We start from the raw sequence: 17,098 nt of genomic DNA, 5'->3' as shown, positions 1-17,098 counted from the left end.
GACAGCAGCCACAAGCTTCCACACTCACAGACCCCATCAGAGTGTGCAGGAATGACATGCATCCCCTGGTGCAGGAACGCCCAGGTAAAGGCACTGAGTCTCAATTCAAGGAAGGGGAGAAAGGAGAAGGATGCCTCCCACAGCATCCTTCATGCTGCTGGGAAGGGTATTCAAGAAAGGTCCAGTGCTTTGTATAGCTCAGCCTCAGATTCACATAAGGGGAATCCTCTTCCATTTAAGTGCCTGTGAAATTTGCAGGAGGCTAAAGCATATTGATATACGTGGCAAAGACACTGCTACAGCCTTAAAACCTTTGCCACAATTCCTGTTTGGCGATTGGAGCCTAATGAACACATGCTGCCTTCATCGGCATGAGTTGCAGATACTTCAGTTTCTGGAATTAGGGAGCATTTTCCTCTGCAGGAAAAGATGCAAGTCACCAAATCACAGGAAAGCAGTCTCCGTCTCGTACTAGGAGCTCAGCGTGCAACAGGCACCTCTCGAGCATCTTCCAATGTACTTGTATAGGACAGACAAAAAGGGATACAGAAACGAGGCGCCGGGGAAAAGCATCAGTCAAGGGAAGGAGAAGGAATGCGAACATAGACCCGGGGGAGGTAGGAGGGAACAAAAACACCTGCAAGAGGTGAAGGCCATGGCGCATCTGTGAGCACAAGAACGCACCCCGTAGCGCGGCCCCTGCCCGAGCCTGCGGCGGGGCGGAGAACGCAGGGCCCGGGGAGCAGCCGCTAGGTCCGGGCACGTAACGCAGGGCCCGGGGAGCAACCGCTAGGTCCGGGCGCTGCGGGAGCGCGGCCCGTCGGGCGCGGCACGGCAGCAGTCCCGGCCCCCGCCCCGGCCCCGGCCCCGGCCCCGCCGCCGCCCCGCTCCGCCTTTGGCTCCCGCTGCTCCCGGCCCTGCAGTGCCACCTCCCACCGCCAGGGGGCGGCGCGCAGGCGGCGGCGCACGGCCGCTCCGGGACTGGCGCCTCGCTGGTGCTGACGACGCGGCCCGAGCGGGAGCGGCGGCCGGAGCGGCGGCGGCGGCGTCAGTGGCGGATTCGGTGTTTCGGTGGCTCTGCCCCTTCCCCGCCGCGCCATGCCCACCGTGGAGGAGCTCTACCGCAACTACGGCATCCTGGCGGACGCCACGGAGACGGCGGGCCAGGTGCGGTGTGGCTGCGGCCTGCAAGGCCTTGCTAGGCCTCGGGCTTGCGTAGCGCAAGCTACGGCGGGGAGTTCCGGGCCGAGGGGGGGCTGGCGGGCCAGGGTGCTATCAGAGGGGCTCCTCGCCTCGCCGCACAGCCGGGAGCCCCGGGGCTGTGCTCGGGTGGGTTTCCTCAGGCCGGCGGCGGCGCAGGGCGGGTAAAAATGAACAGCGCGCCCGCTGCTCTGCAAGGACCGCAGTGGCTCCCGTCGCTTTTGCAGCATCCGCGTCCTGCCGGCACCTTTCCTGTTAATGCGGCGTCTCGGATATTAGCCGGTTCTTAGCTAGAGTCAAAGCTGTTTTTTCCAAGGGGTCGGGGAGTTTCGCCTGGCGAATTCGGGCCTTGAAGTCTTTGACACCGCACTTGCAGATCCAGCGCACTTGCAGGTCTGGAGGGCATCTGGCAGGCTGTCTTGCTAAAAGGCTTACTGAGGGAATGTGAAGTCTGGTATGGCCCTTTGCCTGTAGCCCTTTGCTTTCTTCCTTGAGGCAAGAACGTAAGGTCGACCCTCAAGACTGAGAAATATTTTTTCTGTAAATTTTGGTAAGATCTGCCATTTGTTTACACCATTACTGAATTATTCAAGAAAAGAGGATGACTTAGAATATTACCAGTAGAAAATATTATGGTTAGTTACAACTAGTTTTGGAATTGCATTAGTCCCTTATTTTCCAAAATGGCCCCCTGAAAAAGCAGAAGATATTTTTTTTTCCTTTTGGTTGTAATGTCAATAAGTAGGAAAGTAGTTTTGCCATATCTGTATCTAGCCGTGGATTTTAAACTAAATGAGAACACTGCTGTACAATGTCACTTAAAAAGTTCTTTAAGAGAAGAAATATTTTGGTGGTTGGGGGCAGCGTGGTGTTGAAGTTATTTTTTGTTTTAATTCAGTTCCCATTCACTTTGCTTGTGTGGTTATGCCCTAGTGAAACAAAACATCCTTGTAGACAGTCCAACAAAAACATCACCTCAGAGCCGAAACCAAAGTGCAAATAAAATTTAGGGAACTGCAGGGAGAGGTGCAGAGTAAAACATGCTGTTATCTTGCCACTTTTGAAAAGCACAGTTCATCTCACTTTGATTTTTGTCTGGAAGGAATAAGTAGAGCAGTCTTAGGCAGAGCAACTCCAGCATGATTAGGAAATGCAGCATATGACAGGGTAGGTGTGTAAGAATCTCTGAGGGTAAGTATAGAATGGGGATTCCTAAAACTCTTCCAGCTTTGTCCCTCTCCAGCTTTTGGGTTCCCAGAGCCAGAGGAAGTGTCTCTGTAACAAGCATAGCTTGAGAGCTTATTCTTCAGTGAACTTTTCTGGTGCTCTGTTGAACTGAGTGTGCTTCTGGCATATAAAGGTTCTGTGTTAAAACATTTCATTGTTTTGTTAACCTTTGTGGTGGAGTTACCTCTTTGAATTTGTCATTTCATAATCTTGCCTGGTGGCTCCAGTTCCTGCGTTCTGAGAAGCCATGAGTTCCTTGTTCATCAGTTTTATCCCACTTAATGCTTTATTATCTCTTAACAACGTCATGAACACGATCTCTTACTGCAAAACATCGTGGTCACCCTGTTTCAAACAAGGAAACATTGAGCATGGGCATGGGCACTGCCAGAAGTTATGGCATCAAGAGAAGTACTGGGCTTGTCCAAGAGTGTTTCAGTTGAGAAAGGTGCTCAGGTGTGAGGTGTCCGCAAGTGAAATGAAGGTGAGAAGTTGAAAAAAACTGTTAGGAAGCTGGCTGAAAATAAAGAGGAAGACAAACGTTTCTTCATAAGGCAATGTGGACCTTGGCACAGGGCACTGCAGGGCATGAATTGACTCAAGAACTAGCCTAGAGAAGTTAATGGATGATTGGTCAATTAACAGTAATTTAAAACAAAGGTCTGGATACTCTCGCCAGCTTAGGACATTCCTTTGTTACAGATGGGAAGGGAATGCACAAAACAGAAGGATCACACTGCTGCTGTAGTTGCCTGTGTTTTTTCTAGAGCATTCCGTGCTGCCAGGTACAGATAAAATACTCCTGCCTGAACTGCATTTTCCTACATGGTAGGAGTAATTAGCATACAGGAACACAAATGCAGGGAGCACAGGCTGCTCTGTTCCAGTGCTGTGTGAATGCTTTTTCATATGTATTGAGTTTTATGTTACATGTTCTACAACAGAACTTGTTCTTAACATGCAGCCTGAGAACCTATGTCTGTACTGATGTGTTTTCATTGCTGGTTTGTGCTGGCTCATTCCTGCCTTTGCTGCTCACTGCACTGCACTGGCCCAGCTACAGAGGGAACTGGGTGCTGATGTGGTTCAGCTGCAAGGCAACTGATTCTTTCACTGCTTATTTTTCATCCAGATCTATATCCCACTCCAGATTCTGACAACACAGCTATCAACAAGCTATAGGGAGTGCTTCAGGAGCACGGGCACTAAATTTTAAAATGCAACTTGCTTTAGAGGACATTAAGGCAGTGTACTGCTTTGTAAATTAATATCTGTATTTGCTACAGGACAACTTTCATGGGGAGTAGTGGTGATGACATATGTGGCTCTGGGAAATTTAATGTAAATAAAGCAAAGAAAGTGTCCTGTGCTGTCAGGGTTGCTGTTCAAAGTAGAATAAGCTGTTTTAAGCATTCTTTTTCACAACCATGAGGAAAATTAATCTTAGAAGGTCCTGATTTCCACTAGTACCTAATAATGCTGACCTCGATTTCACAAAAACACAGCTAACCACAAAGACTTCAATTAATTTAAAGTTTTGGTCCTGCAGGCACAGAACCAGAAGCACCTGTGTAATTCTAATTGGAGCAGCTAGAGAAAATTTTACTGTTGTTGAAGTGTTTATTCCTGTATTTGGAATATATATTTCTGTATTTAAAATTGGAGGTTTCTTGGCTTTTTTAAGTCTAGTTTCCCTTAACAGTTCTTCCAAGCACTATATTTCATCCCAGATTAGCTACCTGAATACATAGCAGAGATTCCAGGTGGAGTTAGCTACCTGAATAGATGCCAAAGATACTTTAGCACCATATATGTTAATAAGAATTCATGATCCACTGCAGTGGCACAGTGTCTGTAATCTCTACTTCAAAGACATGAAGTAGAGAATCCATGAGCATACAAAAGGCAGAAACTAAACCTGCCCAAGTTCAGTGGCAGGGATCATAGAATTTCTTGCACTAATCTAATCCCAGTGTGCAGGAGGTGCTACCCTTAGGGCCAGCAGCTGGAGCAGTACATGCTTGAACAGACAGGAGCCAGAATAACAGTGAAAGCCAGGCAACAGAGGCAAATATTACCAAATTGGCATGGTTATATCAGTCTAGGAGAAAAATATATTCCTTTGTAAGAAGCTTGTATAGTATGGTTCACTTAAATAGTTTCAGAGACTAGGAGAAAAAAGTCCTTCCTTGTCTTGAGAATAAGCCAGGATTTTTCCATTTATGTATTCTGGTTTTGTTTTTTTAGCATAAGGATGCCTACCAGGTGATCTTGGACGGTGTGAAAGGAGGTGCCAAGGAGAAGAGACTTGCAGCCCAGTTCATTCCTAAGTTCTTCAAGCATTTTCCTGAGCTAGCTGACTCAGCTATCAACGCCCAGTTGGACCTCTGTGAGGATGAAGATGTTTCTGTAAGAATAAGAACCTTGTAGCAAGTTGATACTTCCAATTTGTATTTTGCTGTTTTTTTCTCTTTTTTGTTTAATGGGCTGTGTCTTTTGGGAGGGCAAGGTTGGTCTTTGGAAAACATAAATTTAATTGTATTCTTGCATTTAATTCATTGTGTGATGGTTTGGGAAGATGCATCAGTTTTCATTTATCTTCTTTAGCTCCCACCACTAATCGAAGGAATAGCTCTGTAGGAAGAAACTTAGAGTTTATTTGAATAGCATTTACATGGCTTCCTATCAAAATGCACTTTGTTGTAATTGATTCTGATAAATACTGCTGGGAGACAGAATCTTGTTTGCACCTGAGAACCACGGGGATGTGATTCTGACTGTTGTGCTTCTTGAGATGCTTCATGCTGCTTCTGTGGTGCTGGTAGAAGCTGTACCTTTGAAGCATTTCTGTTCATCAGGTCTTAAGGGATTTGGACAGATCATTCAAGCATTTTTCAGTGCTGGGAACAAACTCTAGAGTTTATCCCTGCCATATGTACAACTGTAGTACTGTCCTTCCTGTCAGCAAATAAAACTCCTTAATAATACACATTCTAGCCATTATTTTGTTGTTCATATAAATGATTTTGTGAACAGAAGTACTGTTTGAATTTGATTTTTCTTCAGTGCTGCCTAGCTCTAAGAAAAATACATTATTTACTTCATAAATATGCCAAAATAGGGGGATTTGGGGTGTTATGTAATTCCTGAAAGTTTAAACATTTTTTAATTTCCACATTATTGACAATTTTAACAGATCCGTCGACAAGCAATCAAGGAACTGCCTCAGTTTGCCACTGGAGATAACCTTCCTCGGGTAGCAGACATACTGACCCAGCTTCTGCAGTCAGGTAGGAGACACATGCTGGCTGATCTCATGGCTCACCTAAATATGTGTATAATTTTGCTTCTGTAGAACATTTTTCATTGATTCATTATTTATCCCAGTGCTGTTCATGTCCTTCTTGTGTTTTCTCCTGCTTTATATTTGCCTGAAAGGGCACTGATTATTCTGATCAAAACCAAAAATCTTTCTTTGAGATAAAACAATTTTTTTTTCATTCAAGTTCTCTGCAAGCATCTGTAGAAAACGGCATGGTGGGGGAAACCTTCCAGTTACAGACTGCAGCAAATTGATTTCTGAAAAAGATTTACTGAGTTTGTGATCCAGTTTCTAGAACCTGAAAAGGCCTGAGGGCATTTTGTCCCATACAGTTGCATTTTTGGTGCAAAATTATTTTGGGGGTAAATTCAGAATTTAATATACATTTAATCTCAGTAAGTTATAAAGTACTAAATATTAGGTGTTTAAACTTCTGTTAAAACTCCATTGTTAAGACTCTGGGCTTCTCAAGAAGATAGGTTTTGGTTTGGGTTTTTTGAGATTTATGCATTCCTTCATTTAGTTGAACAGAGAAATACTGTAGATTAATAATGAGTTTAAAAATAAATAACTATGTATTTTACATTAATTAAATGAAAGCTTGTTTATTAAAATAACTAAGTGTGTAGATTAATAACTTCCCTTCAAGTTTTCAGTCCTATCAAGTTTTAAGTTTTAGTTTTGGTAGGGAGACTAAAGTGGCAAATAGCTTTTCTTTTGCTTCCAACTTTCATAATCATGGCTTTGAACTTCCTCAGCCTAATAGTTTTTAAAAATACAAGTTATGTTGTGTATAGGTAAATGCTGAGGACAGAATTCTTGTGCAGTATTAGCCTTTTTGGTTTTCTGCCCTTACCTTTCCATTTTAAGTGTATGTATATGAATTTTTTTTCTCTCTCCAGATGATTCTGCAGAATTCAATTTGGTGAACAATGCCTTGCTCAGTATATTTAAGATGGATGCTAAAGGTAAAGGACAGGTTTTTATATACATGGCTTTTATTAATACTTTGCAATCTGTAGTAGGATGAGAACAGGACTCAATTTTGTATCTTGTTAGTACAGTGTGAAAGTGAGATGCACACTAATTGTTTGGTTTTGCAAGCAGTGCTGAACTTTATAACTGTGGATCTGAATTATGCAGACTAATAAAAGAGTGTGAAGTTTTATGTCAAGATATATGAAAATTGTATTTTTTTAAAGTTAGTATACCATTTATTTTAAAATGTTTCATGGAATAGTAAAAGAGGAAACTTCTTCTTTCTGTGTAAATGGTCCAGGTCATAACTTCTAAAATAATTTATGTTACCCAATTTATTCTTCATTCAGGGACTTTGGGAGGTTTATTCAGTCAGATTCTTCAGGGAGAGGATATTGTGAGGGAGAGAGCCATTAAGTTCCTTTCTACAAAACTGAAAACTTTACCAGAGGAAGTGATGACAAAGGAGGTGGAGGAGTTCATATTGACTGAATCAAAGAAGGTGAGAGTTTGATTTCGGTTCAAATTCAAGTATTGTTCAACCATCCCTTGTCAGTGGTGTTGCTTTGGAGGTCTGTTTGAGCATTGTACAAATGTGATCTTGCACTTATCTATTCTGATACTCCAAAGTTTGCAGCATTTTTCATGTGGTAATGCTAAAATCATGGCTCTTCTAATTTTGTAGGAGTGACTTTGATTAGAAATGGACCCAGTCATTCACATTGGAAAGGGTCTTTGAGAGATGGTTCAGCTCAGGGAATCATGCTCAGCTGAATTCACATCAGACTTCCTGGTGCTTTTTCCAGTTGGGTTTTGGAAACTTCCTATGAAGGAGAGTTCCTGTACTCTCTGGGCAGCCAGCTTCAGTGTTCAGTTGTCCTCAAGAGATGTTTTTTTTCCCACTATCAGTTGAAACCTCCCATTTTAGTTTTGTGTCACTGTTTCATTTTGACCATGTCCATCTCATCAAAGAACCTGGCTGCTATGGGCAGTGTCTTGCTCTGAAGTGTTGGAAGATTAGTTGGTTTGCTCCACCCACATACACGTCTCTTCCTTTACGCTGGAAAAACCTGATTGCCTTAGGTTCCCTTCATAGTTCATGTGCTCTATACACAGATCACCTTGTTGATTTACCTTCCTAAAGCTTATCAAGCACTTCCTCATACAGGAGAGCCCAGCAGCAGGTGTAATATTCCAGATTTGGTCAGATGAGGGCCCAGCCAAGGACCTCTCAGTCTTCTGTCCCTTTGTTTCCCTTGGTCTGTGCTCTTGTCCTTGGCCCAGAGCACTGCTTGTCAGGCAGGGTATGGTGCTGTCACTGGTGTTCAGCCTGCTGTCCCCCAGAACCCTCCATCTTCTCAGCAGAGCAGTTCCCCAGCCAGTCAGTCCCCTGCATGTGCTGATGCAGGGAAGTTGCTTCACAGGTGCAGGACTTGGCCTTTGTCTTGGTAGAATCTTAGGAGATTTCCATGCATTCCCTAAGCTGAGAAAGATGCAAAAAGTTTTAAAACAAGCAGTAATGAGTAGATACTTGTTGAACATTTTTTCTGCCTGAAGCATTTGATTTTTGTTAGATAGGAGTTTGTTCTCAACAAATACTTGTTTTAGAATTAAAAAACCTGTTTCCTATGCACAACTTGATGACAGTTGCTTTGATTTGTAGTGCATTCAATTATACTGAATGTTTTCACGTGTTCCTTCAAACTTGTGTTTTTAAATTACTAAGTGTTAAATTTAAATGCTAAATATTTAGGTTTGACTTGGAGGCTTGCAAATTGCCACCACAAAAATACGTTTTCTGATTTTCTCTTAAGGTTCTGGAAGATGTGACAGGCGAGGAATTTGTTCTGTTCATGAAAATATTGTCTGGATTGAAAAGCTTACAGACAGTCAGCGGGAGACAGCAGCTGGTGGAGCTGGTGGCTGAGCAGGCTGACCTGGAACAGACGTTCAATCCGTCAGATACGGACTGCGTGGACAGACTCCTGCAGTGCACTCGGCAGGCAGTGCCCCTGTTCTCAGTATGTATTTGTGTGCTGTGCATGAGGACTCTTGAGGAGTTATTGGCTTTAGTGTCCCCAATGGTTATGTTTGAAAGACCACAAATCAATACTTTTCCACCTTTAACCTCTAATGTATGCAAATGTTGGAAAACATCCTTAAAGCCTCCAAACACAAAGATACTTTGTTGTTTTCTCTTGTCTTTTCAAATTTAAGCTGTTACAGTGAATTATGACAAGATTTTCACATTATTTTGTATTCATTTGATTATTTCAAGTCTAGTGCCAGGCAATTGCAGAGCTTAAGGGCCTATTCTTGGGTTGCAAGCAATCTTTTCAGCTGCTGTTGTGGTCATCCTCTGAATTTAGGCTACCTGCAAGGTCTGGGTCTTAGGAATAAGAGGGAAATTTCATAAAGCTTTAAGGTACAGCTGTGAGGCAGGCATTTATAAGAGTGGAGGGGGGATGGGAGAAAAACATTTAGCCCCTTCAGACTCAAGACTAACATGAATTAAGTGTGATTGTTTGTTTGTGGGCTTGTTATTTTTCAGAAAAATGTTCATTCCACAAAATTTGTTACTTATTTCTGTGAGCATGTTCTGCCAAACCTCAGCTCTTTGACTACTCTGGTGGAGGGTCTTGATATCCAGTTAGAGGTAAGCCAAAGCTAAAATGTCTTTCAAATAGTGAAAAATAACCATCCTAGATAAAGACCCCTATTTTAAAAATCACAGGCTCTTTCCTCAAGTAGTTTTCATTTCTTGGCTTGTAGGAAAAGTAGCTGCACTAGAAAAAACATTTGCTCTTTTGAGGCATGACTTAGCATTGCCTTTTAAAGCATGTGTCATCTGTCCCAAGCTTTTGAAGCAAGGTAGAATAAGTAGATCAGTGTAATCATTTTTATATTACTCTCGATTTTTGTTTAAGCACATAGCATTTACTGAAATGATGGTTGCACAGTTTGGGCTTATTTAGCCTCCTAAGGGAGTGGCTTAATGTCTGTAATTTTGTTAACATTAATCAGTGCTATGGCTTCAGTTAGATCTCTGTGGCTCTCACTTGAAGGTGAGCTGTGCTGCAGATGTGGGAGATTAAGTTTTGTTTACTTGTTGACTAATGCTTGTTGGGATTAGACATGCAAACCTGTGTTTCTCTTTACAGACAGGAAAAACAAATTAGACATGTTCTTCCTTGAATTGCCTCCTGCTGTTTTGGGAGGGGTTTAGTTGTAATAGCTGGCCTCTACTGTGACAGCCATCACTGTGATGTGATAATTGATTTCAGGTTGAATGTTAAACTTGTCTACTTTCAGTTAACACACAAAAACCTGGCTATCCTTATGTGTAGGTCTTGAAGCTTCTTGCTGAAATGAGTTCATTTTGTGGTGATATGGAAAAGCTTGAATCAAATTTGAAGAAGCTGTTTGATAAATTGCTGGTAAGACTAATTCAGTTTTTATTCCTGTAAAACACTAAGAAACTAAGTTTTCATCAAAACAAGTTATTTTTATGTATTCATCTCTTTATCCTTTTTCTGAAGTGGCTATTTCAGAGATGGTCCTGTCCACTGATAGAATGTTGAACATAATTTTGCCATTTAAAGCCTTTGTAGGTAGAGAGCTGTTACCTGAATAATGTTTTTAATCGTGTAAATTCATGTATGTTTCTTCTTTTGAAATTTCATAGTCATGAGAGACTAGTGTTGATGTCATTAAACACTGTCTCTGCACTGACAATTCTAAGCAAATTCAGCGCTATTTCAGAAACATTGGTGCAGTACATTATTGCTTCCTGTGGTAGTTGTGCCACCATAGTATTTCCTCTGAGTCAAGTCACAGAAGTGTAGGTAAACCACCTACACCAGGACTTTATTCAGTACTTCATCCATTAGTATAGAGATGGTGGATACCTCTTAAATTGTCAGCACAGATAAATCATCCAATTCAAACACTGAAAGAGCAGTCATTCAGCATAAATGTGTCTCATGCATTTGTTTTCTTTTCTGTTCTTCAGGAGTATATGCCACTCCCACCAGAGGAAGCAGAAAATGGGGAAAATGCTGGCAATGAAGAGCCCAAGTTGCAATTCAGTTATGTGGAGTGTTTATTGTATAGCTTCCATCAGCTAGGTCGCAAACTTCCAGACTTCCTCACAGCCAAGCTGAATGCAGAGAAATTGAAAGACTTCAAAATCAGGTAATGGTTTAGAGGCAAGTGTTAATGTTCTGTTACAAGGTGTTTGTTAAAAAATGTTAGTGGAGTTCCTCGGGGCTCAGTACTGGGGCCCGTCCTATTCAACATCTTTATCAGTTACTTGACTGAGGAGATTGCCTGCATCCTCAGTAAGTTTGTGGGTGGCACCAAGTTGAGTGGAAGTGTTGATCAGCTGAAAGGTAGGAAGGCTCTGCAGAGGGTTTTGGACAGGCTGAATCGATGGGCTAAGGACAACTGCATAAGATTTAATAAGGTGGAGTGCTGGGTCCTGCAGCTGGGTCACAACAACCCCATGTAGCACTGCAGCCTTGGGCCAGAGTGCCTTGAGAGCTGATCAGCAGAAAGGGGCTTGGAGGTGCTGGCTGGCAGCCGGCTGGGTGTGAGCCAGCAGTGTGCCCAGGTGGCTGAGAGGCCAATGACATCCAGACCTGTATCAAGAGGCCAGCAGGACCAGGACAGTGATTGTCCCCCTGTACTCGACACTGGTGATGCCTCACCTCACTTCAAAAAGGACATTGAGGTGCTGGAGTGCGTCCAGAGAAGGGCAGTGGAGTTGCGGAAGGGTCTGGAGCACAAGTTCTCATGAGGAGTGGCTGAGGGAGTAGGGGCTGTTTAGTCTGGAGAAAAGGAGGCTCAGAGAGGACCTCATTGCCCTCTACAGCTGCCTGACTGGAGGTTGTAGTGAGGTAGGAGTTGGTCTCTTCTGCCATGTCTCAATTGAAAGGATGAGGAAAGGGTCTTATGTTGCATAAGGAAAAGGGTCAGATGAGATACTAGAGAAAAAAATTTTACTGGAGGAGTGGTTGGGCACTGGAGTAAGTTGCTCTGGAATAAGTTGCCCTGGGAGGTACTGGAATCACTGTCTCAGGAAGTGTTCAAGAGGCATCTGGATGTGGCACTTAGGGGTATGGTGTAGGTGTGACAGTTGGATTAGTTTGATCCTGTAGGTCTCTTCCAACCTTTGTAATTCTACGACTCTACAGAGGTGTGAATTATTGTCTGGATGCTAAAGAAGCACAAATCAGATTGATGGAAGTCTTACTTGAGCATTTTTCCTGAAGGGGAAGAAACAAGATTACAGCTTCCCTTTGCTTATGCTTTTATTTCTACAGGACTGGGTAAATTTTACTAAGGGATTGCTTTTAACTGTTTTAGGCTACAGTATTTTGCTCGAGGATTGCAGGTGTATATCCGACAGCTTCGTCTGGCACTTCAAGGAAAAACAGGAGAAGCTTTGAAAACAGAGGAGGTAAGAATTGTTCAGGAATTCTCATTTTTCTAATTTTGAGCTTACTGAAAGAACCATTGGCACACATTAATAGGTTACAGACAGTTTTAAGTATGCAAATAGATTAAGGGAATAATAGTGCTAACATTATTGCAAGTGCATGTTACCTTATGCTACGTTTTGCAAGTGAAAATGATCTAGTTTTGACTTTTAGCTGCTTGCTGCAGCCACATGTATTTGGTTTAATTGTGCTCTGTGCTTTGTTTTGAAGGGGAGATTTTCATATGTTGAACAAAAAAAAAACACAGTGGGAACTGCACTGGAAAATTAAAAGCAACTAGTTAGTGTGAAGCTACAAGAATCTTAAAAGCAGCTGTGATAAAAACTTGAAAGTGTACACACCTTTCACTATCACTGTTACTATAGCAATTCACTAGGAAGAGCAATGAGTTTAATGTTATGGCTTCGTGTAATGAGGTTGGCATAAAGCTACTAGATGCTCATTGGTGTCTGTTTTTTTTACAGAACAAGATTAAAGTGGTTGCCTTGAAAATAACCAATAACATTAATGTTTTAATCAAGGTAAGTGCTCACATTATGAAGGACTAAATTCCCACTGCAGAGTAACCTATGCAGAAGAAAGGAATAGATTTGAACCAAGTTGTTGTGTGGTATTGTGTTAATTGGTGGCAGCCAGCTCAGAGTTGGTGCTGCTTTACTTTTTCTGAAGAGATGTGGATCTTGCCGATCGTGCTAGCAGCTTAGCTTTTGCTGCTGATTTTCTTGGGATAGGGTGTGGACACACTTTCTTACAGTACTAGTTGTCCCCAGGAAAAGACCACCTTGCTTCTTCAGGGGTCTCTGGACTTTCTTGTCATTTCCCTTTCCTGCAGTGTCAGTGAGGAGCATGGAATAATTCAGAGACATGCAAGGGGATCTAAAGGAGGGAGGAGGCAAAGCAAGCTTCTGTATAGAACCTGCTTCTCCAAAACACCTAGAAGAGATGGGCTGCAAGAAATAGACTTTAATCTGGAGCCTATGAAACCATTCTGATTTCTTCTAACCCCCTTTTCCTCTCTTTCTTCACTCTCACTTCCCACAATGAACCAAAAACTTGGCCTACCATATTGAGAAGCCTATCTTGTACCATCATAGGGATAGCAGGTGTCTTCCAGCAGGAGCCACTCTAGCTCATTGTAAGGTGCTTGATGTGCACAGGGAAGGACAGAAGTCCTGGGCTTTCTCTGCAGATGCCCCATTCCTTGGAACATTCAAGGCTGGATTAGATAGGTGTCTGAGCAACCTGATCTAGTGGAAGATGTCCCAGCTCATTGCAGGGTCATTGAAGTAGATGGCATGTAAACATCCTTCCAACCCAACCTAGTGTGTGATTCTCTGTTTGGTCAGTGTAAGACACTACTCTGCTAAGATAAATCCTACTTGAATTTCCTAGTAAAGGCAGCCAGATAAGGCAGTGTTCTGCTGCCTTCTCTCTCTGCCATGGGACTAAAGGGTTTTAAATTAATGGAAAGTAGTGGTTATTCTAGAGTCTAGTAAGTAAGTAGCTGAAATTTTGAAGTGCAATCAACATAAATTTAACTGTGGAATAAACTGTCCTTTTCTGCGTCCATAGGATCTCTTCCACATTCCTCCTTCTTACAAAAGTACAGTTACATTGTCCTGGAAACCAGTACAGAAGGCAGATGCAAGGTAAGAGTTCTTCATACAGTAAAAGAAAAACAGTGGGGTTTATTTTGTAAACAGTAAAAATTAACCTTCCAGGCTGTGTCTGTACAATATAGACAGCAGGTGAGGTAAAAGTTTCACATCAGAAATAACACCCATCCTGTGGCAGTGGAGAGATGCTCTTAGTCTTGGTTTAGAGATACTGAAGACAATCAACTGGAGGCTCTTCTGAGACACTGTTATTCAGGGCATCATCATTGGCTGCTGCTGGCTTCCAGTGGTTAATCTTTGTGGCTGAGCTACTATTGCTGTACTTGTCACCATAGGGGTGTAATGATGTGTTTTTCTTTTCTTCTGTCAGTCAAAAAAGAGCAAGTGAAGATACAACTTCAAGTTCACCCCCAAAGAAAGCTTCAGCAGGACCAAAAAGAGATGCCAGGCAAATATACAATCCTCCCAGTGGAAAATACAGCAGTAACCTGGGTAGTTTTTCTTACGGTAAGTTAGGCAGCTTGGAAAAACTTTGTCTAGTGACAGTTGTGTCTTGGGCTGGGGTGAATAAATACCGCTTTCATGGAAGATCAAATTGTACTGCCATGAATTTTTGTTTGTGCTGGTCTCTTCCTAGCTGTTGATGTATTGCAGTGTTTGAATGTTACCAGCCTTAAGACGACTTAAGTCATTTGCAAGTTAGTTTTAGTAGTGTTTTAATACCTAGTTAGTAATTGAACTGTTGTGTTCTCTGTTATGACACACAGTGCACCAGTTTCCCATTGAACAGGCCAGTTGCAGCAAATGGCAGAGCTGGGTCACCTCCTGTCACACAACTGGGCCTGTGCTGCATTCCTATTACAGCCACTGCTGATGTTGCAGACCTGATCCAGAAGTTCTGGGAGTTGCCAGTTCACTGTGCACGCACACAGTTATAGCCTTGTGCTCCCAGTCACACTGAATCTGCCTTGCTGCGAGTCATGTTTTCGGGTGAAGCACAAGAGCAGTTGCAGACTGAATGAGTAGGACCAGCAATGGCAGCAGCCCGTTCCTGTCTTTCCTGTAGGCCCTTTGGTCCTACCTCTGGCAAGTAAAGAGTCTGCTATGGCAAATTGTCACCCACGGCCATGAGTTGAAAAACTATTATAAAGCTTTGGCAGATATATAAAGCTAAGAGGAGAGATAACACCATCTGAAAATTTCTTATTCTAGACATCAGGTGACACACCTGTGTCTTTTAAGATAAGCTTGTAATCCTGCAGGTCTAAAGACTGGGAAGCATTCAACCAGAAATGTTTTATTACTTGCTGCTGTTTCTTGTTAGTGAGATGCTTTAGCCTAGTCAGTCAGCTCCTGATTTCTCTAGTCTTTAAAACCAGCATGAAGTCCTCTCTGTATTTTAATATAAACTGTATTTTAAGACTATACATGAAGAGAAATCATGAAAGGGGAATGAGAGTTTGGTACGCCTTCAAACAAATCCAAAGAAACTATATAAACTTATTAAGTTTTGTGTTATTGGGTAATTTTTTGCTGTGATCAGATGTGTTCTTAACAAAGAGAAAGGAAAAACTTTCTACAGTATCAAATAGTTTGTGTGGTATCCATGTCTAGCTAGGATTTGTGACTGAATGATGATATCAGCCCCAGAAAAAAAGAATAGTATGCTGGTGGTAACTTAAGGATAGGAAAGGACAGAGAGAGAGACAAAATTCTGGTTTTCCATAGTTTTATAAAATCACTAGTAGCAAGTCAGAGCAACACCTCAAGGTTAATATTGTGTTATTGAACAGAAGGAAGAGCTAGGCAGCCAGCTTTCTATCTGTGGTGATAGATTGGCCCAAATATAGTCCTAAATTACAGGGACAGTTATGTATCAGAGTATTAGTATGCAGAAAGGCTCCACTTAATTTGGATGGCCTCATTCTCCTGACCTCCTTTTAAAAGTCAGCGGGGTCCATTTTCCATCAGAAAATAACTCAGCAATCTCATGGCCCATAAGGAGGCATAGCCTCAGAGATTGAAGTTACCCTTCAGAACCTCCAGATCCTGCTGTTCAGTTTGGATCTGTATACAGCATAAAACCTTCCTGAAAAGTTGTGACTCTTTATTTCAGAGCAAAGAGGTGGTTTCCGGGGTGGACGAGGAAGAGGCTGGGGAGGACGTGGCAATCGCAGCCGAGGAAGAATCTACTGAGAAGACTGCTAAATCTTGCATGCCCCTGAAGGGCTGAAGTGAAAGTGCTACTCAGCAAGTTTGCTTGGAGCATTGTTTTCTTCAAAGACTGCCTTCCATTGAGACTGACTTAAATGTTCTTTATACCTTTGTATGTATGATCTACTTTTCTAACGGACTACAACTTGTCCATAGTGAAACTACAACTGTATTTTTGGATGCTTACAGTCAGCAGTTTTGGGTTCTTACTTTTGAAGTGTCTTCAAGATTCAAAATTGGAAAAGAGCATAGATGTTTCATCAAAAGCTGCATCTTGACAGTTTGTATATTAACCTAAAAGTCAGCTACTGCATAACTGAAATATATAATTGAGTTTATGTATTAAGTAATGGACAGGAAAGGCATGACAACCGAGATATGTGTTAGATAAGCTTAGCAGCTGAAGTAATCCTTTCCTCATCTGTAACCATATTTTGTAATATGTGGAGAAGAGTACCATTGTTAAATTTGCTTTGATTTACTTTCTTTAATTGAATTGAATTAAATACATGCTGGTTTTTTAAAGTTTGCAACATGGCTGGAAATCTGTTCTGCTTGTAGCATGAAGCATTCTTACTTAGAGATGTGGAGAATGTGGCGTTTTTTGGTTTGCACATCTTACTCTTCTCCGTGCATTGTAATACAAAAGTGATGTTTTTGAAAATTAATTTTTAATGTTTAATATGAATATGTGCATATAGTTATGCCGTGAAATCTCAGTAAATGAATAGCATAAAAAACCAAAACAATAAATTACGAATTATTTCAGGAATGGGTAAAGACTGATGCAGTGATTAAGCTTCATAGACTGGAGCTGGACCATAGGTGTTTCTGGCTCTTTTCTGTTTTATGCAGATTTCTGGATTAGTTGGCACTTGAGGGTGGGCTGATTGGTTGGTTTTTCTTGTTTTGTGATTTTTGTGTGTGTGTGTTTTGGTTCTTTTTTTTAACCAATAGTTGCATTTAAAAATATATAAATAAAACTGTATTTTGGGTAACATTGAAAAATTCCAGCTACATAGTTCAATTCAGGTGGAAAA

The 17,098-nt window shown here is 42.0% G+C and overlaps 1 protein-coding gene across 1 annotated transcript; it reads left to right on the top strand.

The window, feature by feature from the left end:
• The first annotated feature begins 982 nt into the window (after positions 1-982).
• API5 (apoptosis inhibitor 5) lies at positions 983-16,591 on the top strand. The gene is made up of 14 exons (XM_064714688.1): positions 983-1,167; positions 4,675-4,836; positions 5,624-5,717; positions 6,652-6,717; positions 7,078-7,229; positions 8,542-8,748; positions 9,279-9,383; positions 10,075-10,164; positions 10,740-10,921; positions 12,095-12,188; positions 12,693-12,749; positions 13,801-13,877; positions 14,215-14,351; positions 15,961-16,591. The coding sequence occupies exons 1-14, from the start codon at positions 1,099-1,101 to the stop codon at positions 16,038-16,040; spliced, it is 1,572 nt and encodes a 523-aa protein (XP_064570758.1). The 5' UTR covers positions 983-1,098; the 3' UTR covers positions 16,041-16,591.
• Positions 16,592-17,098: the final 507 nt, after the last annotated feature.

This window comes from Zonotrichia leucophrys, chromosome 5 (assembly GCF_028769735.1).
Source record: "Zonotrichia leucophrys gambelii isolate GWCS_2022_RI chromosome 5, RI_Zleu_2.0, whole genome shotgun sequence".
NCBI classification, from domain to species: domain Eukaryota; kingdom Metazoa; phylum Chordata; class Aves; order Passeriformes; family Passerellidae; genus Zonotrichia; species Zonotrichia leucophrys.
The sequence above is the reverse complement of the archived record's forward strand: the minus strand, read 5'-3'. Positions and strand labels throughout refer to the sequence as shown.

Excerpts from the sequence above, each read along its gene's own strand:
- API5 (XM_064714688.1), top strand. The coding sequence starts at position 1,099 with ATGCCCACCGTGGAGGAGCTCTACCGCAACTACGGCATCCTGGCGGAC. Across the intron at positions 8,749-9,278 it reads AGGCAGTGCCCCTGTTCTCA|AAAAATGTTCATTCCACAAA; the intron begins GTATGTATTTGT and ends GTTATTTTTCAG. Across the intron at positions 12,750-13,800 it reads ACATTAATGTTTTAATCAAG|GATCTCTTCCACATTCCTCC; the intron begins GTAAGTGCTCAC and ends CTGCGTCCATAG.